General features: G+C 45.0%; 1 protein-coding gene and 1 pseudogene across 1 annotated transcript; both read right to left on the bottom strand.

The window, feature by feature from the left end:
- Nucleotides 1-11,057: 11,057 nt before the first annotated feature.
- LOC146342445 (olfactory receptor 4K3-like) lies at nucleotides 11,058-12,104 on the bottom strand (annotated as a pseudogene).
- A 4,901-nt stretch (nucleotides 12,105-17,005) lies between these two features.
- Nucleotides 17,006-19,037, bottom strand: LOC146342444 (olfactory receptor 4K3-like). Its single transcript, XM_084807843.1, has 2 exons — nucleotides 18,081-19,037; nucleotides 17,006-17,032 (listed from the first exon to the last, which is right to left on the bottom strand). Exons 1-2 carry the CDS (start codon nucleotides 19,035-19,037, stop codon nucleotides 17,006-17,008), a joined length of 984 nt encoding a protein of 327 aa, XP_084663969.1.
- Between the last annotated feature and the right edge of the window lie 3,858 nt (nucleotides 19,038-22,895).

The following is a 22,895-nucleotide window of genomic DNA, read 5'->3' as shown; positions in this document are numbered from 1 at the left end:
TCCACTGGAAAATCCCCAAGAGCATTCAGAAATCCATTGGATTCTATCAATCTCCTGGGGTGGACCATCCAAATCGGTCCCCCACCCCTGCAGGAGGGAAGTAACCCTGTGAGTTCAAATCTCACCAGAAAATGGTCTGACCATGACAATGGGGTTACTTGGACCCCCATCCCCCAATCTTCAGACCACCCAACTCACAACTTGGAGCAAAAACCAAATCAAGGGTATGCCCTGCTTCATGGGTCGGGCTGATGACAAACTGAGAGAGCCCCATGGTTGTCATGGAGGCCATGAAGTCTCCAGCTGGAACTCCAGAGACAGGATCAGCATGGAAGTTGAAGTCACCCAGAACTACTGTTCCTCCGACACCACACTTGTGACTGCGTCCGCCAGCTCAGTCAGGGAGGATGCTGGGCAGCAGGGTGGGTGGTACACCTGCAGCATCCCCAATCTGTCTCTATGGCCAACATCATGTCCAGCCCCTCAAGGCCTGCTCCAAGGTGGAGTGGTTTCCTGGTGATGGAGATGGAGGTTCTATGAACCACAGTGACTCCCCCCTCCCCCCGGCCCTCCAACCTATAATGGTGCTACACTGAGTACCCAGGTGGGCAGAGCTGAGTCAGGTCAACCCACCCCCCCCCAGCCCACCCACCTCAAGTCTCAGCAATACATGCCAGGTTGGCCTTCTCATCCATGATTAAATCATGAATGAGTGCGGTCTTATTGCAGACCGACATGTTGTTAAATAGCAGCATCGCAAGACAGAAGGATTCATAGAATAGTAGGGTTGGAAGGGGCCTACAAGGCCATCGAGTCCAACCCCCTGCTCAGTGTAGGAATCCAAGTCAGAGCATCAGTGGATGAGCTACCAGGCACATGAGAGCTAGAGGAATGGGGTGGAAGGGGAACAAGTATAAACATCAGCAGCCCAGTCTACTCTGATGTGATGTGGTATTCTGTTGTGGCAATATGTAATGTCCCCATCTCCAATTTTCTCAGAGCTGAAATGTTCAGCTGAGCAATGACACAGACTGGGTTCACACAACACGCTAACCCACACTCAGTGGTTGAATGTGGGTTGTTGTGGAACCATGGGCTGTTGTTGTACTGTAGGTTATTGTGTTGTCTGAATGCAGTGTGTTTTCCACAGAGTGGCTTGTTAACCATGCAGTGTGGCTTATTATTCTCAAACAAGCCACCATGAGAATCCATGGTTTGTTGTTGGGTTGTTCCAGGTGGTTAACAACCCACACTGCATAGTTAAACAAGCCACTCTGCAGAAAACGTGCTGTGTTCAGGCAACATGCTAACCTGCGGTTCAACAACCCCTTATTCAACAGCCACCCTCATTCTACCACTGAGTGTGGTTTAGCATGTTGTGTGAACCCAGCCATAGGTATCAAATTGCTGATTTCAAAACTGATGATGTTGCTTAATATTTGGAAGATCTATCTGTGTGTGTGAGGGGGGTGTGAATATGTAAAGGTACATTGTAAACTCCAGCAACACTCTCAATACACTCTGTTACACTGCTATTTCTGCTCCTCGAACCTGTATCTTTGTCAGCTTTCCTCATTTTGTGTACTGTTTTCCATAACATATCTGATTTCTTCCCTGTTCTGCTCTGGTTGTCAGTGTGTGTGTGTGTGTGTGTGTGTGTGAGTGTGTGTGTGTGTGCACATGAGCATGGCTGTTGAGCCTCAAGCCCATGGGATAAATCCAGCCTCCCTGAAAGGGGTTGAACACCTGTGGTCTACAGCAGAATACCTTGGGCATTCTCTCGTCCTTGCTTCTGCCATTTCCCCGCCTTTTAAAATATATAGTTCTGCTTTCTGGATGGTAGGAACCTTAACTCCCTCACAGTCTATTTGATGAAGTTTCTATATGGTTATCCACCCTTCCTGTCTATATAACAAAACAATTTCATAATCTTCTTCAGGCTCTTTTAGAAACATTCACTTTCCACCCTCAATCCCCCCCCCCATATTTTTATATCAAAGGTGGGCAGATGTCAGGCTTGTGGGATTTATATAGATTTCATCTTGTGTTTTCCCACTCCCTCCACTAGCATTCATGTGTGCATTTATGCAGAAATATTTTTTAGACATGGTAAGTGGCATATATTATATATATATAATAAATGAATAAAATGTCCACACATGTACCACATTAAAAAATAAAAATAAAAAGCGGTTGGGAAAAAGTGCAGGGGAAGGGAAATGGGGTTTTGACTCCTGTTGTCCCATTCTCACCAACACAAGAACCGTTAGACTTGGTCATGGACTTGAGAATGAGATAGAGCAGCTATTCCATTTGGAAGGAAGACTAGCTAGCAGTGGGATTAGGTACTAGGGGTAAAATCCGACATAAGTCCTACCTAGAGTAGACCTATTGAAATGAATGTAGTTTATGTTAGTCCTGACTTGGGACACCATTGTGGAATCAGCAAGAGAATCGCCCACATGATAACTGTTGTTGTTGTTGTTGTTCAGTCGTTCAGCCGTGTCCGACTCTTCGTGACCCCATGGACCATAGCATAGTGATATTTTGTTGTCTTAACAAAGGTAGTGCTCTAATAGAAGTTTATTATACACAATAATTCAGAATGGTAATAAAGCACAGATTTAGCAGCATAACTGAAAAGTCTCTCTCTCTCCAGTCGCCACCTGCCCCATTCCAATAGTAGGGGTACTCAGAGGACAGCCTCTGTAGACAACTCCAGGCTTGTAGGACCCACTTTGGTTTTTTTTTTTTAATTAGAACCCCAAATTTCACCAACTGGTTGTTGTTCAGTCATTCAGTTGTGTCCGACTCTTCATGACCCCATGGACCATAGCACGCCAGGCCTTCCTGTCCTGCGCTCTCTCCCGGAGTGTGCTCAAGTTCATATTCATTGCATCCGTGATGCTATCTAGCCATCTCATCCTCTGCCGTCCCCTTCTCCTTTTGCCTTCAGTCTTTCCCAGCATCAGGGTCTTTTCCAGAGAGTTTTCTCTTCGCATTAGGTGGCCAAAATATTTGATCTTCAGCTTTAGTATCTGTCCTTCCAATGAGCACTCAGAGTTGATTTCCTTTAGGATGGACTGATTTGACCTCCTTGCAGTCCAGGGCACTCGTAAGAGTCTTCTCCAGCACCACAGTTCGAAAGCATCAATTCTTCGGCGCTCAGCCTTCCTTATAGTCCAGCTCTCACAGCCATACATTACTACTGGGAAAACCATAGCTTTGATTAGACGGACCTTTGTCGGCAAGGTGATGTCTCTGCTTCTTACTACGCTGTCTAGGTTTGCCATAGCTTTCCTCCCAAGGAGCAAGCGTCTTTTAATTTCATGGCTACAGTCACCGTCTGCGGGGATCTTGGAGCCCAAGAAAGTAAAATCTGTCACTGCTTCCATTTCTTCCCCTTCTATATGCCAGAAAGTGATGGGGCCAGATGCCATGATCTTAGTTTTTGTAATGTTGAGTTTCAAACCAGCTTTTGCACTCTCCACTTTCACCCTCAACAAGAGGCTCTTGAGATCCTCTTCGCTTTCTGCCATTAGGGTGGTATCGTCTGCATATCGGAGGTTGTTCATAATTCTCCCAGCAATCTTAATTCCGACCTCTGATTCATCCAACCCGGCATTTCTCATGATGTACTCTGCATGGAAGTTAAATAAGCAGGGTGACAATATGCAGCCTTGTCGTACTCCTTTCCCAATTTTGAACCAATCGGTTGTTCCATGTCTGGTTCTTACTGTTGCTTCTTGACCCTCGTACAGGTTTCTCAGGAGACAGGTAAGGTGGTCTGGTACTCCTATCACTTTAAGAATTTGCCACAGTTTGTTGTGATCCACACAATCAAAGGCTTTAGTGTAGTCAATGAAGCAGAAATAGACGTTTTTCTGGAATTCTCTTGCTTTCTCCATGATGCAGCGAATGTTGGCGATTTGATCTCTAGTTCCTCTGCCTCTTCGAAACCCAGCTTGTACTTCCGGTAGTTCTCGGTTCGCATACTGCTGAAGCCTAGCTTGTAGGATTTTGAGCATCACCTTGCTGGCATGTGAAATGAGTGCAATTGTGCGGTAGTTTGAACACTCTTTGGTGTTGCCCTTCTTTGGAATTGGAATGTAAACTGACCTTTTCCAGTCTTGTGGCCGCTGTTGAGTGTTCCAGATTTGTTGGCATATTGAATGCAGCACTTTAACAGCATCATCTTTTAGGATTTTAAATAGCTCGGCTGGAATACTGTCATCTCCGCTAGCTTTGTTGTTACTAATGCTTCCTAAGGCCCACTTGACTTCACTCTCGAGGATGTCCGGCTCAAGTTTAGTGACCGCACTATCATGGCTATCAGGGACATTCAGATCTTTCCTGTATAGTTCTTCTGTGTATTCTTGCCACCTCTTCTTAATCTCATCTGCTTCTGTTAGGTCCCTGCCTTCTTTGTCCTTTATCATGCCCGTCTTTGCACAAAACGTTCCCTTGAGATCTCCAATTTTCTTGAAGAGATCTCTAGTCTTTCCCATTCTGTTGTTTTCCTCGATTTCTTTGCATTGTTCATTTAAGAAGGCCTTCTTGTCTCTCCTTGCTATTCTCTGGAACTCTGCATTCAGTTGGGTATATCTTCCCCTTTCTCCCTTGCTTTTCGCTTCCTTTCTTTCGTGAGCTACTTGTAAAGCCTCATCAGACAGCCACTTTGCTTTCTTGCATTTCTTTTTCTTTGGGATGGATTGAGTTGCTGCCTCCTGAACAATGTTACAGACCTCCGTCCATAGTTCCTCAGGCACTCTGTCTATCAGGTCTAATCCCTGAAATCTATTCCTCACCTCCACTGTATATTCATCAGGGATATGATTTAGGTCATACCTGAACGGTTTAGTGGTTTTCCCGACGTTCTTCAATTTCAGCCGAAATTTTGCAAGAAGCAGCTCATGATCTGAGCCACAGTCAGCTCCAGGTCTTGTTTTTACTGACTGTATGGAGCTTCTCCATCTTTGACTGCAAAGGACATAATCAATCTGATTTCGATATTGACCATCTGGTGATGTCCATGTGTAGAGTCGCCTCTTGTGCAGTTGGAAAAGAGTGTTTGCTATGATCAGCATGTTCTCTTGGCAAAACTCTATTAGCTTTTGTCCTGCTTCATTTTGTACACCAAGGCCATGCCTGCCTGTTATCCCGGTGATTTCTTGACTTCCTACTTTAGCATTCCAATCCCCTATGATGAAGAGGACATCTTTTTTTGGTGTTAGTTCTAGAAGGTGTTGTAGGTCTTCATAGAAACGATCAACCTCAGCTTCTTCGGCCTCAGTGGTTGGGGCATAGACTTGAATTACTGTGATGTTGAATGGTTTGCCTTGGATTCGTACTGAGATCATTCTATCATTTTTAAGATTGTACCCCAGTACTGCTTTTCCCACCCTTTTGTTGACTATGAGTGCTACTCCATTTCTTCTAAGGGATTCTTGCCCACAGTAGTAGATATGATAGTCACCTGAATTAAATTCGCCCATGCCTGTCCATTTTAGTTCGCTGATTCCCAAGATGTCGATGTTCAATCTTGCCATCTCATGTTTGACCACCTCCAGCTTACCTTGATTCATTGATCTGACATTCCAGGTTCCTAAACAATATTGTTCTTTACAGCATCGGATTTTCTTTTCACCACCAGACACATCCACAGCTGAGTGTCCTTTCGGGTTTGGCCCAGCCGCTTCACTCTTTCTGGCGCTACTTGGAAATACCCTCTGCTCTTCCCCAGTAGCATATTGGACACCTTCCGACCTGAGGGCTCATCTTCCGGCGTCATATCTTTTAGCCTTGTGATACATTCCATGGGGTTTTCTTGGCAAGAATCCTGGAGTGGGTTGCCATTTCCTTCTCCAGTGGACCACATTTTGTCAGAACTCTCTGCCATGACCTGTCCGTCTTGGGTGGCCCTGCACGGCATAGCTTATGGCTTCACTGAGTTACGCAAGCCCCTTCGCCACAACAAGGCAGTGATCCATGAAGGGGCATGATAACTGTACATTTTATTTAATTTAAAAACGTTGTTACCATGCTTTGAATGTAACATTCCAAATGTTGTTTACACATTAAAATTGTGATATTTTGTTGTCTTAACAAAGGTAGTGCTCTAATAGAAGTTTATTATACACAATAATTCAGAATGGTAATAAAGCACAGATTTAGCAGCATAACTGAAAAGTCTCTCTCTCTCCAGTCGCCACCTGCCCCATTCCAATAGTAGGGGTACTCAGAGGACAGCCTCTGTAGACAACTCCAGGCTTGTAGGACCCACTTTGGTTTTTTTTTTTAATTAGAACCCCAAATTTCACCAACTGGTTGTTGTTCAGTCGTTCAGTTGTGTCCGACTCTTCATGACCCCATGGACCATAGCACGCCAGGCCTTCCTGTCCTGCGCTCTCTCCCGGAGTGTGCTCAAGTTCATATTCATTGCATCCGTGATGCTATCTAGCCATCTCATCCTCTGCCGTCCCCTTCTCCTTTTGCCTTCAGTCTTTCCCACCATCAGGGTCTTTTCCAGAGAGTTTTCTCTTCGCATTAGGTGGCCAAAATATTTGATCTTCAGCTTTAGTATCTGTCCTTCCAATGAGCACTCAGAGTTGATTTCCTTTAGGATGGACTGATTTGACCTCCTTGCAGTCCAGGGCACTCGTAAGAGTCTTCTCCAGCACCACAGTTCGAAGGCATCAATTCTTTGGTGCTCAGCCTTCCGTATAGTCCAGCTCTCACAGTCATACATTACTACTGGGAAAACCATAGCTTTGATTAGACGGACCTTTGTTGGCAAGGTGATGTCTCTGCTTCTTACTATGCTGTCTAGGTTTGCCATAGCTTTCCTCCCAAGGAGCAAGCGTCTTTTAATTTCAGGGCTACAGTCACCGTCTGCGGTGATCTTGGATCCCAAGAAAGTAAAATCTGTCACTGCTTCCATTTCTTCCCCTTCTATATGCCAGGAAGTGATGGGGCCAGATGCCATGATCTTCGTTTTTGTAATGTTGAGTTTCAAACCAGCTTTTGCACTCTCCTCTTTCACCCTCAACAAGAGGCTCTTGAGATCCTCTTCGCTTTCTGCCATTAGGGTGGTATCGTCTGCGTATCTGAGGTTGTGGATAATTCTCCCAGCAATCTTAATTCCGACCTGTGATTCATCCAACCCAGCGTTTCTCATGATGTACTCTGCATATAAGTTAAATAAGCAGGGTGACAATATGCAGCCTTGTCGTACTCCCTTCCCAATTTTGAACCACTCGGTTGTTACATGTCTGGTTCTTACTGTTGCTTCTTGACCCTCGTACAGGTTTCTCAGGAGACAGATAAAGTGGTCTGGTACTCCCATCACTTTAAGAATTTGCCACATTTTGTTGTGATCCACACAATCAAAGGCTGTAGCGTAGTGAATGAAGCAGAAATAGACGTTTTTCTGGAATTCTCTTGCTTTCTCCATGATGCAGCGAATGTTGGCGATTTGATCTCTAGTTCCTCTGCCTCTTCGGAACCCAGCTTGTACTTCCGGTAGTTCTCGGTTCGCATACTGCTGAAGCCTAGCTTGTAGGATTTTGAGCATCACCTTGCTGGCATGTGAAATGAGCGCAATTGTGCGGTAGTTTGAACACTCTTTGGCATTGCCCTTCTTTGGAATTGGAATGTAAACTGACCTTTTCCAGTCTTGCGGCCATTGTTGAGTGTTCCAAATTTGTTGGCATATTGAATGCAGCACTTTAACAGCATCATCTTTTAGGATTTTAAATAGCTCGGCTGGAATACTGTCATCTCCGCTAGCTTTGTTGTTACTAATGCTTCCTAAGGCCCACTTGACTTCACTCTCGAGGATGTCCGGCTCAAGTTCAGTGACCGCACTATCATGGCTATCAGGGACATTCAGATCTTTCCTGTATAGTTCTTCTGTGTATTCTTGCCACCTCTTCTTAATCTCATCTGCTTCTGTTAGGTCCCTGCCTTCTTTGTCCTTTATCATGCCCGTCTTTGCACAAAACGTTCCCTTGAGATCTCCGATTTTCTTGAAGAGATCTCTAGTCTTTCCCATTCTGTTGTTTTCCTTGATTTCTTTGCATTGTTCATTTAAGAAGGCCTTCTCTCTCCTTGCTATTCTCTGGAACTCTGCATTCAGTTGGATATATCTTCCCCTTTCTGCCTTGCTTTTCACTTCCCTTCTTTCCTCAGCTACTTGTAAAGCCTCATCAGACAGCCACTTTGCTTTCTTGCATTTCTTTTTCTTTGGGATGGATTTTGTTGCTGCCTCCTGAACAATGTTATGGACCCCCGTCCATAGTTCCTCAGGCACTCTGCCTATCAGGTCTAATCCCTGAAATCTATTCCTCACCTCCACTGTATATTCATCAGGGATATGATTTAGGTCATACATGAATGGTTTAGTGGTTTTCCCTACGTTCTTTAATTTAAGCTGAAATTTTGCAACAAGAAGCTCACTATCTGAGCCACAGTCAGCTCCAGGTATTGTTTTTACTGACTGTATAGAGCTTCTCCATCTTTGACTGCAAAGGACATAATCAATCTGATTTCGATATTGACCATCTGGTGATGTCCATGTGTAGAGTCGCCTCTTGTGCAGTTGGAAAAGAGTGTTTGCTATGATCAGCGTGTTCTCTTGGCAAAACTCTATTAGCTTTTGTCCTGCTTCATTTTGTACACCAAGGCCATGCCTGCCTGTTATCCCGGTGATTTCTTGACTTCCTACTTTAGCATTCCAATCCCCTATGATGAAGAGGACATCTTTTTTTGGTGTTAGTTCTAGAAGGTGTTGTAGGTCTTCATAGAACCGATCAACCTCAGCTTCTTCGGCCTCAGTGGTTGGGGCATAGATTTGAATTACTGTGATGTTGAATGGTTTGCCTTGGATTCATACTGAGATCATTCTATCGTTTTTAAGATTGTACCCCAGTACTGCTTTTCCCACCCTTTTGTTGACTATGAGTGCTACTCCATTTCTTCTAAGGGATTCTTGCCCACAGTAGTAGATATGATAGTCACCTGAATTAAATTCGCCCATTCCTGTCCATTTTAGTTCGCTGATTCCCAAAAGACATACACTTAGAATCAAAGAGTTCTCAGCCCAGGGATTTGTACCGGGAATGAACAGAGCTCATAGTCCTTCAACATAAAAATCCACTCCTGGTTACCCCAAGCTTTCTTCATTTCAGTGGTATACTGTATTCATTCATTTTGTTGCTGCTGTTGTGAAATAGCTTGGAGTCAGAAATGTACAAATCACGCTGAGATCTATCAATAGATCCAGATCAGACTTCTGCCCACTACTGTTTGGACTGTTATGAATGCCTGGTCTTAATTTGAAGTGAACCTACAGTTGCTTTTTCCGCACCTGAAGTCTTCCTTTGTTCTACGTTCCCACCTTAAAAAAAAGAAGTATATGTATTTATAATGATAAAAGAGGATGTGTTTCTGTCTGCCTGTACCGTAGCTCCAGGACCTTAAAGTCCAGACACCTGAAACTTGGTATGCATACTAAGGGGCCCCTAGAGGTGACAACTCAGGGTTATTTAGTTTTTAAAGGTTATAAATTAATTTTAATTAATTTTAATATGTCCACACTTTTGAAACCCGCACTATGGTCTTCAGTCAGTAAGTAGCAGACTTCCCATACCAACTCATAGCTTTGCAGTCCATGCAGTCTGAAGCCAGGTGGGATTGCCAGGCTGAGGGACAGAGTTATTTGGCTGTCCTTCCCCCTGCTTTGGGGTAGACCCTGCAGGGGAATGGAGTGGGCAGACCGTTCCCTCAGGGGGCTATAACGGGGCACTGTGGCAGGGGCCATGCCTAGGGGTGCCAGCAGGCAGGCATGGCTTCACTCAGATGGGTCCGGCACAATGCGTCCAACTTTGTCGGCTGGCCCACATTGCTTGAAGGCTTGGCTGTACCAAATCAGGGGCTCTGCCAACCAACGTGAAGCCAGGTTTGTTCACTAATATTGTAAGAAAAGCAACTCTGCTAATTCTTGACCAGACTACTTATAGATCTCTCCCGACTATTTTGTCTGATACATTTATATGCTGCTTCACTTCACTATACCATGTGATTCTATTTTGTCAAACCTACGTCCCAGTGAGATTTCAATGGGTCCACTCTATGTATGCCTAGGTCTGGACCCCAAAAGTGCATTTTTAAGATAAGAGTCCAAAGAATCATTTGTGAACCTGAAATGTGGTATCTCAGCAGTTCACGAGACCTTTTGTAGAGACCTCTGATTTTTTGTTTGTTTTACTAATTCAGGGCAGAAAGTTAAGTCTACTGTACTAAAATAAGGCTAAAAATTAGGACTACTATAATTGCTATTAATAGAAGGAATTGCTTCTCTCTCTCTCTCTCTCTCACACACACACACACACGTTACTTTATATAAAATTCTTTATATAAAATAGCATTTATATTTTTGAAACTTCACACCTTAATCTGGAAACAGGAGGAGTCATGCCTGGCACAAAGGAGGAGGGGGGAACCAAAGGTGCATCAAATAGCAAGGACTTCATTTCACAGCACATCAACAGGAGAGTTAGATTTCGGAAAGTGGAGGAGGTCGTCATTATCCTGAACCTGAAATCCATACTGTGATGGCTGTTTATTTCCCATCAATCCTTCAGCACTACAATTAGAGTGGCCAGGTGTCCTTCACTACAGGAGACAGTCCTTTATTTTGGAGCAGTGGTAGAGGGCAGTCCTCTATTTGAGGGTGTCCTCTGTTTGATGAGCTGCCCAGTCTGAGTCGGGTTTAAAGTCAAAGAACCATAAGAATGGGAGAGCAGAGGCCTTGAAGTTGCCCATCAAGATTTAGCACCTGGAGAGCAGACTGAGCTGGCACAGAGGTCACCTGGCCAGTCTTCTCCACTATGGTGAGCTGTCTTGTACTTTTAGTTAAATAACTGTTATTTCCAAATTTGCACCTATACATATACATTTTCATCTGTAAATTTATGTAAATCTGTCCCTTTTTGTCCTCTTTTTTGGCAATGCATTTCCTCTTTTTGGTGATGGTCACCTTATCTACAATCTCCAAATTATACAACATGTAACAGTGACACAGACTTAAGACCAAGTCTGCATGGAAGGATGTTCCTCTTGTGTCTCCAATTGGCCAGCCTTCCTGCTGTAATGGCAGGGATCTGAGTGGAGAACTGTCCAGAATGTCTTGCCAACAACCTCCCTATGGCAGCCTGAATCTCCCTGTTCTTCAGAGCATAGACAGTTGGATTCAGAAAGGGGGTGACAGTTGTACAGAAGACAGAGAGCTTTTTATCCTCAGAGAAATGAGCATATGGGCACAGGTAAATAAACATACAGGGTCCAAAGTACAGGGTGATCACAATGAAGTGAGAGCTACATGTGGAGAGCGCCTTGGAGCTCTGCTCAGCATTGGCCTGGGAACAGATTGTAGACAGAATGAGTCTGTAGGAGAAAAGCAAGGCAATGAAAGAAACCAGTGACAAGATGCCACTGTTGGTCAACATCATGACCTCCAGGGGGTAAGTGTCCATGCAGGCCAACGTGATGACCAAGGGGATGTCACAGAAGAAGTTGTCCACATGATTGGGACCACAGAAGGGTGCGCTAATGGTAAAACTCAATTGCACACTGGTGTGGAGGAGCCCACCAGCCCATGAGGCTAGCACAAACCCCAAGCAATGATGCCTGCTCATGAGGGAGGCATAGTGGAGAGGATGGCAGATGGTCACGTACCGGTCATAAGCCATAACCATCAGCAGGAGCATCTCGCTACCTCCAAAGAGGTGGAGGAAGAAAATTTGTGTCATGCAGCTCTGGAAAGAGATGGTTTGGTGTTGGGCAAGGCAATCAAAGAGAGCCCTGGGAGTGGCAAAGGAAGACAAGCAGAGGTCCAGGAAAGCCAGGTTGCCCAGCAGAAAGAACATGGGAGAATCAAAAAGGCGTCATTCCCAGGAAATGGCCAAGAGGATGAGAATGTTGCTGAAGAGGGTAGCCATGTAGAGGAGGAGGAAGAAGACAAATCAAAGGAGTTGGACATCCCAGGATTGGGAGAAGCCCAGCAGGACAAACTCAGTCAGCATTGTCTTGTTTCCCCATGCCATTAACTTCTTTCCTATCCATGAGAAAATCGGGAAAGGACAAAGGAGATAGGAATAAGTGACTTCCATCATAGCATCAGATTAATTTAGCAAAGTATATCTCTGTGTCTGCTGCCTTTGCTCCTGTCTGAGTATTGGCAGTGGCAAATGGTGCTCTAGGCCTACTGGTGCATACATACATGCGTGCGTTGTAGCCATGTGGGGAACTGGCTTTAGAAGGGGAAAGAGAAGACTGGCAGATAGAGTGTTAGATCCAGGATCTGGCTTCCGTGGATGGAAGGGCTTTTGGCTCAAAGAAAGTGCCTCTGCCTGATTTGGAGGGATCCCCTTGTCCCCACATCACAGATCACCCCATTCTGCAGGGTCCCCTAACCATCTGTAGAGCATTTTCAAGGGGCTTGGGCTGATGTGAGGAGGAGAGGAAGGAGAAGTCTACTTCTGCCAGTCTATTTCTTCCCATGCTTAAATCTGGATCCAACCCAGAAATTGCTGCTTTGAGGCATCTTCAGTAATACAGAGTGGTGTGTGTGTGTGTGTGTGTGTGTGTGTGTGTGTTGGGGGATGAACCAAATTCAGGCAAACCCTGAACCCTCAGCAGAAGTGGACTGAACTTCTGAACTGTAATCCAGTTCTGTTGGGTTCCAAGTTGAAGCAGGCTGTCCTCCAAATTCAACAGAATTAAGGTCACTGGAGAACAAGCCTTCATTACTGAATCATGTTTCAGATATGGTACATGCCTTGCCCTCCCCCAAGGCACAGTGATTGAAAAGCCCCTGGTAAAATGTGTCCCAAAGATTAGGAGGCCACTCAATAGCCTTCCTCCTCCCTCCCCTCTTCATCAGCTTTTTGGGAAAGAAAGCAAAACATACTACTTTTGGACACACACTCTCTTTCTGAGGCAGAATCACTAATGAAACCTCATGCAAGCTTCATCTTCAGTTTGGTTCTCTTTGGAGGGAAGCCTGCTTTTCCTCTCTAAACACCACAAATAGTCCAAAGGTGCCTTGTTTAGCTTGGGCTGAATCTAGCACACATCCTTAATATATACAAGCTGTCTTGGGGTATGAGACATAAATAGTCTTACATCTGCCTATTGGAAAAAATGCACAGACACTCTCAACTGGTTTAAAGTTCTCACTCACCTGCAAACTCCACTTCCTTGAGGTTTTCTGGAGCAACTTCTTCTGAAGTTGAGCTTAGCATCAGCATGGAACTGTTCAAATCCAGCTACCTCTTCTGCCTGCAAATGGTGTGCAATGATGTAACTGCTCAGAGGACAAGATGAACTAAGGAGCAACAAAACAAGAAGGAATGGAGTTGGGTGATAATTGCTCATTCTTTTGGAGGGGGACTTCATTTGTTGGTGCCTTACCTGCTCCTAGGGAGTTAGTGAGCGGCAGCGGGGCAGTGATACTTTGCTACTACAGCAAGCATTACACAGCTATCTTTAAAGATGCATGGTTGTTGGTTTGCCATGTTGGGTAAATGGCAGGGGATCAAAAAAGATGGAGGAAAACAGTCCCCCCCCCCTCTAATTATGTGTTTCCACATCCTCCACCAATTGAATAACCTGCAACTGTACTAATTTGGATGGGAGGAATAGTGCATGTTAAGTCAATAACAATAAGGGGCCCTTCTCCGTGAGCCTCTGCCAAAGGAAGTGAGGCGGGTGGCTACTAGGAGGAGGGCTTTTTCTCCTGTGGCACCCCGGCTCTGGAATGAGCTCCCTAGTGAGGTTCGCCTGGCATCTACATTGTATTCCTTTTGGCGCCAGGTGAAGACCTTTTTATTTTCCCAGGCATTTTAGCATTTTAGCTTTCTAAATTTTTAGCTTTGCTGTTTTAAATCTGTATTTTAAACTCCTGCATGCTGCTAGGTTTTATTGTGGTTGTATTGTTATATTGTGGTTTTAATGTTGTATATATTTTAAATTGTTTTATTGTGTGCCATTTGGTTTTAATTTTTGTGAACCACCCAGAGAGCTTTGGCTATTGGGCGGTATAGAAATAAATAAATAAATAAATAAATAAAAATAACAAGATTAGTTAGAAGATTTCTGTGCTATGCAATAGGTACAAGGACAGAAGATGGATGGGAAACTAGAGGATGGATGGTGTCATGCTACATCAGGAATTCTGCCGACTGCTCTGGGCGACATCTCAGGCATAGAGGCAGGAGATAGGAGAGGGGGCTTGGTCATGTCTGAGACTAGAGTTAGATCAGGACCTTGGACAGCAGTCTTGGAGCAAGAGAAATAACAAGTTACTCCAGCACTGAGGGCTGATTTATATCGTGCCTGCCATAGCAACGAATTCAGTGTCCTGTCAGTTTAAATGCTCTCGCATTAAAACGTGATTATCCACACTCAGCCATTTTCCCCGCTGCGGTCTTTCATCAAATGCGTGAGCTCAGTTCACACTCGAGTGCTGTGCTATTTTGCTGCTCTTAAAGATGGCGGCTCTCATTGGAGGATCAGAAACTCTTCCTGTTTCTACTGATTCCACACCCACTGTGCAGCAGTGGCATGGGAGAGGCTTGTCGTTTTCCGCATGTTTTCCTGGCCTTGGGGAAAATGATCAGCTTGTCCCTTGCTGCCGCTGCTGCAGCAGGTGTGGGTGGAGGGAAGAAGGAGGCACCCCCACCTGCTGGAGGCCAGGGCAAGTGGCTGGGGTGTGTCTGCCAATGCTCTTTCCCCCGAGCTAGCCCTTGTCAGCCGGTGTGAGGAAGAGGGGCAGTGGCAGCAGCACCCAGTGCTTGCGTTTGGGGAGGGGGCTGCTGGCATCTTTGAAGATCTGAAGCTTCACATCGTCCCCGTCAGTAGTTGGATGGGTGACTGCCTGGGAATCAGGCTTCCTGCATTGAGCAGGGGGTTGTTCTATCCCTTCAAATGAGACTAAGTTTTACCCCCTTCTATCCGCCGCTTCGGCTGTTGTTGTTTTTTAAATTGAGGTGTTATCTTTGAAGAATCATGGCTTCTCCACAATGTTTTTTCTTCTTCTCCTAATTCAGGCATGATCTTTGAAGATTTGAAAATTTGAAGATGTGAAGAAACCAGGAATTGGTTTCTGCTGGGGAGTGAAGGGTGAAGGAGGAAGGAGCTGGTTGGGGCAGTTCTTCAGGGTCTCCCTGGTCACTAGAGGAATGTGAAGTCCACTCCTCAAAGTCAGAGGGCAGTGGCACTTCCTGGGATTACACAAATAGGTCATGGGGTCCAAGGCAGTGGGCCCCAGTTCAGAAGGACTAGGGACTGGGACTGGTGCCTCCTAAGAGTCACTGTGGCTGGAGGCTTCAGTATCTGGGCCCCTAGTGCTGAACCATGGCAGCTGGATGGATGAATGAATGAATGAATGAATGGGTGGATAGGTAGGTAGGTAGATTCACTTGAGCCAGGATTAATTGGAACTCCACCATGAAAGTGAACTTGAATGTCAGGGATTTAGCCCTGGAACACACAAAAAGAATAATTAACCTCTGAGCATGTGCAGGAAAAAAGAAAACAACCCATCATTTGGTCTTTATTTGGGGAAATGTCAGTGCAAGATTTAATAATCTCTTTCCTTTTGTGAAGTCACAGGGGAATCTGCCTTCCGGTACCGCCAAAGGATAAGAAATAATGCTGGGTGGGTCAAAGATTATGGGCAATTAATTTTACAGACATAGGTGGAATGGCTCATGAGCCTGATTGACTATCTACAGTGTTGCTAAAAGTTCTTTTCTTCTCAAAATGTCCTTAGGTAATGGTATCCAAGGCAGCCTCACTAGTAGCTGACTAAAGACATTATCTGGGATTAGTGTCCCCCATTTCAACTTGCGAAGGATTCCCCAATGTTGATCCTGTCCATCCACCCACACTGAGGGCTTTCAGGACTGAGGAATGGGCCCCAACCCCCCGCCCAAGCAAGGCACTGCTTTTGCACATACACAGGAAGCCTTCAAACATATCCTAAATGTCCCAAACTTGGCCACTAGATCATAAACCCATGTGCACAATTTACAACCCCCCAAGCCAAATGCTGCCCATATTGTGGCTTGCCAAGTGCTTGACACACAACACTGTTCCATTTTCATAGTGCCAGACAGGCCACCATGCATAGCTGATGGGATGCGGTCATCTTGGGGTGTCATAGGTTGTAAACAGTTATCATAGTACCAGGCATTCTCTTTTAGGGTTGTGTTGTCCAGAGGCGAGGGTTCATTTTAGGATTCAGAAACAATAAACACACCAATTGTTGAAGGCTAAAGACTTCATTAAGCAGGAGGAAATTAACAAAGCAGAAGAAAGCAAATCGCTACATAGCAAGAAACTTTAAAGGAGGATCATAAACTTAAGTGCCTATGGTTGCTCGGAATCCTACCAAAATGCCTGGAATGTAGTACCTTTCTGGATTGGACTGTGTTGAGATCTCTCCCTGGGATCTTCTCAGGGATTCATATATACTATTATGTTCATACATATTTGGGAGTCAGAAATCCTTGACAATCTACTGGAAATCACCCAGAGATCTACCAGTGGATCCAGATCAAGCCACCGTCCACTCCCGTTTGAACTGCTATGAATCCTGGGTATTCATTTGAAGTGAACCTGCAGTTGTTGCTTTTTTGCACCTGGAGACTTCCTTTGATCTATGTTCCAGAATAAAGGAATAGGAGAAGCACCTATAATAATCAAAGGGGATGTGTGAGTGTCTGTCTGGTCAGAGCCATAGCTGCAACAACACGAAACCTAGACACCTGAAACGTATAAGTCATACTAAGGAGACCATAGCAGTGTGCATCACAGGATTATTCAGTTTTTAAAACTCATTAATCAATTTTAATTAATTTAAATGTGTCAGTGTGGTTGAAACCTGCCATTCCTTCTTCAGTCACAACCTGGCAGACTTCATTAAGCATTCCTGCAGTCCCTACAGTTTGAAGCCGTGGGAGATTGGCTGGCCAACAGACAGAGTTATATGGTGACCCCCTACATAGTTGTGGGGTAGCACCACTTTGGGGAAGGGAGTGAGCATACCCTTTTCTACAGGGGTGCATCATGGCAGTGGCCATTCCTAGGGGTGCCCATGGGTGTGGCTTCTCTCCGATGAAGTGGTACAGTGTGTTCAACTTGGATAGCTGAGCAACATTTCTTGAAGGTTTTGTTGTATCAAACAAAGGCCTCTTCCAACCCGTGAGAAGCCAGGTCTGTTCACTAGCATTTTAGTAAAAGTGCTTTTGCTTATTTGGTGCTGGACTACTTATAGATAGATCCCTCCCATGTCTTTTCAATGATACATTTTTACACTGCTTCCTTCTGGCTTCCCTTCACTATATTGTATGACATTAATTAGTCAAACTTAAGTCCCACTGACTTCAGTGGGCCTACCCTAAGGGTGACAGAGTCTGGATCCAACCCAAAAGTGCACTTCTAAGACATGGTTTCAAACTATCATTTGTAAACCTTAAATGCAGTGCCCCGTTAACGAAGAGTACACAGGGCCTTCTGTGGAGACCTTGGGTTTTTGGTGAGTTCATAGCGGAAAGTTACATCTACTGTACTAATTTAAGGCTAAAAAGTAAGAGCATTATACTGGCTGTTGATGGAAGGAATGGCTACTTTTACACACACAAACACAGACATATTCATAGCATTTATATTTTAAAAACTTAATTCCCTAATTGAGAAAGCGTGAGGAGCCATACCTGGTACAGGGAGGTGGGGGCAACTGAAGGTGACCAGATATCAAGGACTTCATTTCATGTACATAAAAGGATATTTAGATGTAGGAAAATGGAGGAGGTCATCCTTGTCCTTAATGTGAATTCCATATTATTTATTGGCTCAGACTGTTGTCATAGCTGTTTATTTCCCATCAATCCCTCCACAATACAACCCCTGAATTATACAACATATAACAGTGACATTGACATTGACATTGACTTAAGGCCAAGCCTGCCTGGAAGGCTCTTCCTCTTGTGTCTCCAACAGGACATTCCTCGTACTGTAATGGCAGGAATCTCAGCAGAGATCTGTCCAGAATGTCTTGCCAACAACCTCCACATGGCAGCTTTCATTTCCCTGTTCTTCAGAGCATAGACAGTTGGATTCAGAAAGGGGGTGACAGTTGTATAGAAGACAGAGATTATTTTATCCATCCAGAAATGAGTGTATGGGCGAAGGTAAATAAATATGCAAGGTCCGAAGTACATCGTGATCACAATGAAGTGAGAGCTACATGTGGAGAGTGCCTTAGAGCTCCACTCAGCATTGACCCGGGAACAGATTGTAGACAGAATGAGTCTGTAGGAGAAAAGCAAGGCAATAAAACACACCAGTGACAAGATGCCACTGTTGGTCACCATCATCACCTCCAGGGGGTAAGTGTCTACGCAGGCCAACTTGATGATCAAGGGGATGTCACAGAAGAAGCTGTCCAAATGATTGGGACCACAGAAGGGCACACTAATGGTGAAACCCAATTGCACACTGGTGTGGAGGAACCCACCAGTCCAGGAGGCTAGTACAAGCCATATGCAATGACGCCTGCTCATGAGGGAGGCATAGCGGAGAGGATGGCAGATGGCCACATATCGGTCATAAGCCATAACCATCAGCAGGAGCATCTCGCTACCTCCAAAGAGGTGGAGGAAGAAAATTTGTGCCATGCAGCCCTGGAAAGAGATGGTTTGGTGTTGGGCAAGGAAATCAAAGAGAGCCCTGGGAGTGGCAAAGGAAGACAAGCAGAGGTCCAGGAAAGCCAGGTTGCCCAGCAGAAAGAACATGGGAGAATCAAAAAGGCGTCGTTCCTGGGAAATGGCCAAGAGGATGAGAATGTTGCTGAAGAGGGTGGCTGTGTAGAGCAGGAGGAGGAAGACAAATAAGATGAGTTGGGCATCCCAGGATTGGGAGAAGCCCAGTAGGACAAACTTAGTCAGCATCGTCTTGTTTTCCCACGCCATTCACTTTTTTCCTATGCATGAGAAAATTGGGGAGAAAGGAAGAAGACAGTAATGAGCAACATCCATCAGCCTCAGATAAAGTGAAGAAAAGTGTGTCAGCTGTCTCTTCTCCTGTTTGGGTACTAGCAATGTCAGCTCGTCCCCCAAGCTTAGTGGTGCCAACATTATCCATCCTACCTGCCATAACTAAAAAAATGGGTTGGATCCAGGTTTATGCTGGGTGAAGTGCACAGATGGAGGAAGACTTCCCTGCCCCCTCTTTATCACAGCAGTCCCTCCTCCAGCCCCTTGCTGACAGTTGACGTCCCAACCACCTGGAGATCTAGTGTCTGTCCACCCCTGGGCTGCTAATGCCATCAAGGCCTGTTTTTGGAATCCTCTCAAAAGTGTCTGTCCGGTCACTCTCAGGAGACACAATGCTAAGCCAGAAGGCCACTGTCTTTTCCAGAATGGTAGTTTGTAACTCAAATCCTGGTGGTAATCTACTCTGCAAGGAATAAGAGATCTGGATGCTGATTTTGGAAACTGGAGAATAAAGATGTTTCCCAGCTATGTGCGAAGGACCTGTAAAGAGGAGGTCACCATTTCCTTTAGTTTGCATCACAGTGCTCACAGAGAGACAAAGTCACTTCCTTCCAATAAGAAGTGCCCTTCTGCACTCCCCTACAATATACTAATCACATTTCGAGATGGTGGTCAACTGGACAGGAATGTAAGAAGTGTCCTTGTTACATTATTTGTCCATTTAACCCAATATTGTCAACTTTGAGTGGCAGAAGCTCTCCTGGGTTTCCAGCACAGGTTTTTCCCATCACCTATTACCTGATCCTATTAAATGGATTGAACTTGGGATCTCCTGCATGCTATACCACTCAGCTATGATGCTCATGGGCAGTCAGGGATGGACAATTACAGAATAAGCCTGTGTAGGATGCCACACACTACCCTTGATTTTGTTCATCAGCAGTCTAGCCACTGAAAAGCAGGTGGGGTAGTCATGCAGGCAATGTATTTAGGAGGAGAAAGGGCAGATGGGCAGATGGAGCATTGAATCCAGGATCTGCTTTCTGTGGATGGAAGAGCTCTAGGTTCAAGGAAAGTGGCTCTACATGATTTTTGGGCATTCCCTTTCCCCACACCACAGTTCAGTCCATTCAGCAGGGTCCACCAACCATTTGTGTAGCATTTTCAGGGGGCTGGAGGGGGCAGGTGTGTTGGGGAGGGGTGGGGAAGTCCATTTCTGCTAGTCCAGTTGCACTTATGTAAGTCTGGATTCAACCAAGAAATTGGTACTTGGGGGAGGGGTCTGTATTATCGCAGAGAGAGGAGAAGAATGGGCATAGGTTTTATACACACCCTGAACCTCGAGCAGAATTGGGTAGCTTCAGTCCGATTCTGTTGGGTCCTTAGTTGAAGCAGGTTTTTCTCTGAAGGTGGCAGAGTCAAAGCCACTTCAGAATAAGGCTTCGTTACTAATTCATATTTTGGATATGATACACCGCTGGCTTTTCCCCAAGGCACGGAGATTGGAGAGCCTCTGATAAAATGTGCCCTATGATCAGAAGGCTGACCTGTCAGTCTTTCAACCATCCCCCTTTCATCAGCATTTAGGGAAAGAAAGCAAAATATGCGATTACTGGAGACACACTGCCTGCGTTTTTGAAGTGGAATACTGAATGAAGCCTTGTGCGTGGTCCAACTTCCCTCATCGGAGGGAAGCCTGTGTCGCCTCAGGAAGCACCCGAAATTGTCCAAATGGATCCGATTCAGTGAGGGCCAAATCCAAGGCACATCCCTAATATAGACATACATGAGCTTTTTTGGGGTATGAGACATAAATAGTCTTATACTTGCCATTTGGAAGAAAAATAATAATACACCCTCAACTGATTTCAAATTCTCACCCACCTGCAAAAGTCCAGCAGAAGTTCCTTGAGTTTTTCTGGAGCAACGTCTTTTGGCATTTAGCTTAGCATCTGCATGGAACTGTTCAGTTCAGCTATGCCTTCTGCTTGTGAATTGTGTAGGATGATATAACTGCTCAGAGGAGAACCTGAACTGAGGAGCAAGAAATCAAGAGGGAATGAAGCTGGCTGATAACTGCTCATTCTGCATTCGTTGGTGCTTTACCTGCTCCTAGGGAGTTATTGAGGGGGTGGGAAACAGGGATACTTTGCTACTACAGCAAGTATTACATAGCTATCTCCAAATTTGTACTGTAGTTTGTTTGCCTTGCTGAGTGGATGACAGGGGATAAAATGATGGGAAAACAGTGGTGTTTCTAACTCTCAGATCATATGGCTCTTTCTTCTCCATGAATCAAACAAACTGCAACTGTATTAACTTGGAAGGAAGGAATTGCATGTCTTAACTGGATAACAAGATTAGCTAGACAATTTCTAGGCTGGATATACAACAGATCCAAAGTCAGACAGAAGATGGGTGGAAAACTCAAGGCTGGATGATGTCCTGCTGCATCAGGAAATCTGCCCCCTGCTCTAGGCCATGTCTCAGGCAAGGAGACACAACATGGAAGAGGGGTCTTGGTTACATCTGAGACTAGAGTTAGATCCAGACCTTGGGCAGCAATCTGAAACTAAAGAACTAACAAGTTACTTCAGCACTGACTGAGAGCACCTGGCAGGATTTTATAGGCAGGCTGGGAGAGTCTTTAAGAAAGCTCCATCCCCTCAGGTGCTGCATCTGACTGTTCAAGGGCCAGCAACCTTTTCTCTGAAGTCCTTAGTTTCTCCTGGGGACAGATGGCTGGAGGAGAAAGGAGCTGGTTGGGGACAGCTCCTCAGGGTCTCTCTAGTCATTAGAGGGGTCTGAAGTCCTCTCCTCAGAGTCAGGGGCATTGGCACCTCCTGGGGTCACAGAGATAGGACATGGGGTACAAGGCAGTGGGTCCCAGTTTAGAAGGACCAGTGAGTGGTTCTAGTGCCTCCTCAGAGTCATTGTTGCTGGAGTTACAGTCTCTGAGGGCTCCTGTACATGGACCATGAAAGATGGATGGATGCATAATAGATCCGCAACTTTGGGTGATGAAGGTCCCAGTAGAAACACTCAGTTGATAAGATCATGCCCATCTAGAAGTAATTTTTCCTCTGTTTGTCCATGACACAAGGTGCACAACAGGATTTAGTCGTTAATTTATCATCCTGGGAAATATCCCAGGATGAAATTAGACTTTTGAATTTGGGATTGAGTTTTGTTCCCACACCTGGATATAATGCCTTTCATACTGGTGTTGATTTTTTTTTTACTTATTCGACAACTAAAATTGAGGGAGTTCTTTGGTGAAAGTGAACAGTCAAGATCTTCTCCATTCCAACGCAGTTCGAGATTTATACCAACTGTTCAAACACCCATATTCAGGTGTTTGAACAGATGGTCCTTGGTGATATAGAATGTATTGAACATAGGCCCATGAAAGGGTAGTACAATCTATCAAGGAAGGATCAGAACATTTTGAAAGAATTAGCTAAAGATCAGTCTACAGCGATTAAGGACGCAGACAAGGGTGGTGCCATTGTGGTACTTGACAAGGAAGATTACATGCAAGAAGTTCATAGACAATTACAAGATTCTTCTTGTTATAAACCTATTCCCTATGACCCTACTAAACATATTTCATCTATTTATTACCACGGTAACTGAAGCGATGCTTTTGGGCCTGATTAATGAAAAAAACTCAAAATTCCTTCAGAACCCATATCCACGAGTTCCTGTAATCTATATGCTTCCTAAAATACACAAACCTGGTTTTCCACCTCCTGGTCGCCCAATTGTCTCGGGTTCTAATTCCATTTTGGAACCTGTATCGCAGTATCTGGACTATTTTCTCCTTCCTCTAGT

This window comes from Heloderma suspectum, chromosome 6 (genome assembly GCF_057233095.1).
Source record: "Heloderma suspectum isolate Gila_16-S chromosome 6, 16-S_ref, whole genome shotgun sequence".
NCBI classification, from domain to species: domain Eukaryota; kingdom Metazoa; phylum Chordata; class Lepidosauria; order Squamata; family Helodermatidae; genus Heloderma; species Heloderma suspectum.
Note: the sequence above shows the minus strand (reverse complement) of the source record. Positions and strands in the feature narration are given on the sequence as shown.

Coding starts and splice junctions, on each gene's coding strand:
- LOC146342444 (XM_084807843.1), bottom strand. CDS start 19,037: ATGGCGTGGGAAAACAAGACGATGCTGACTAAGTTTGTCCTACTGGGC. Junction 17,033..18,080: donor CTGAGATTCCTGCCATTACA/GTACGAGGAATG, acceptor TCTGTTGGCCAG/CCAATCTCCCACGGCTTCAA.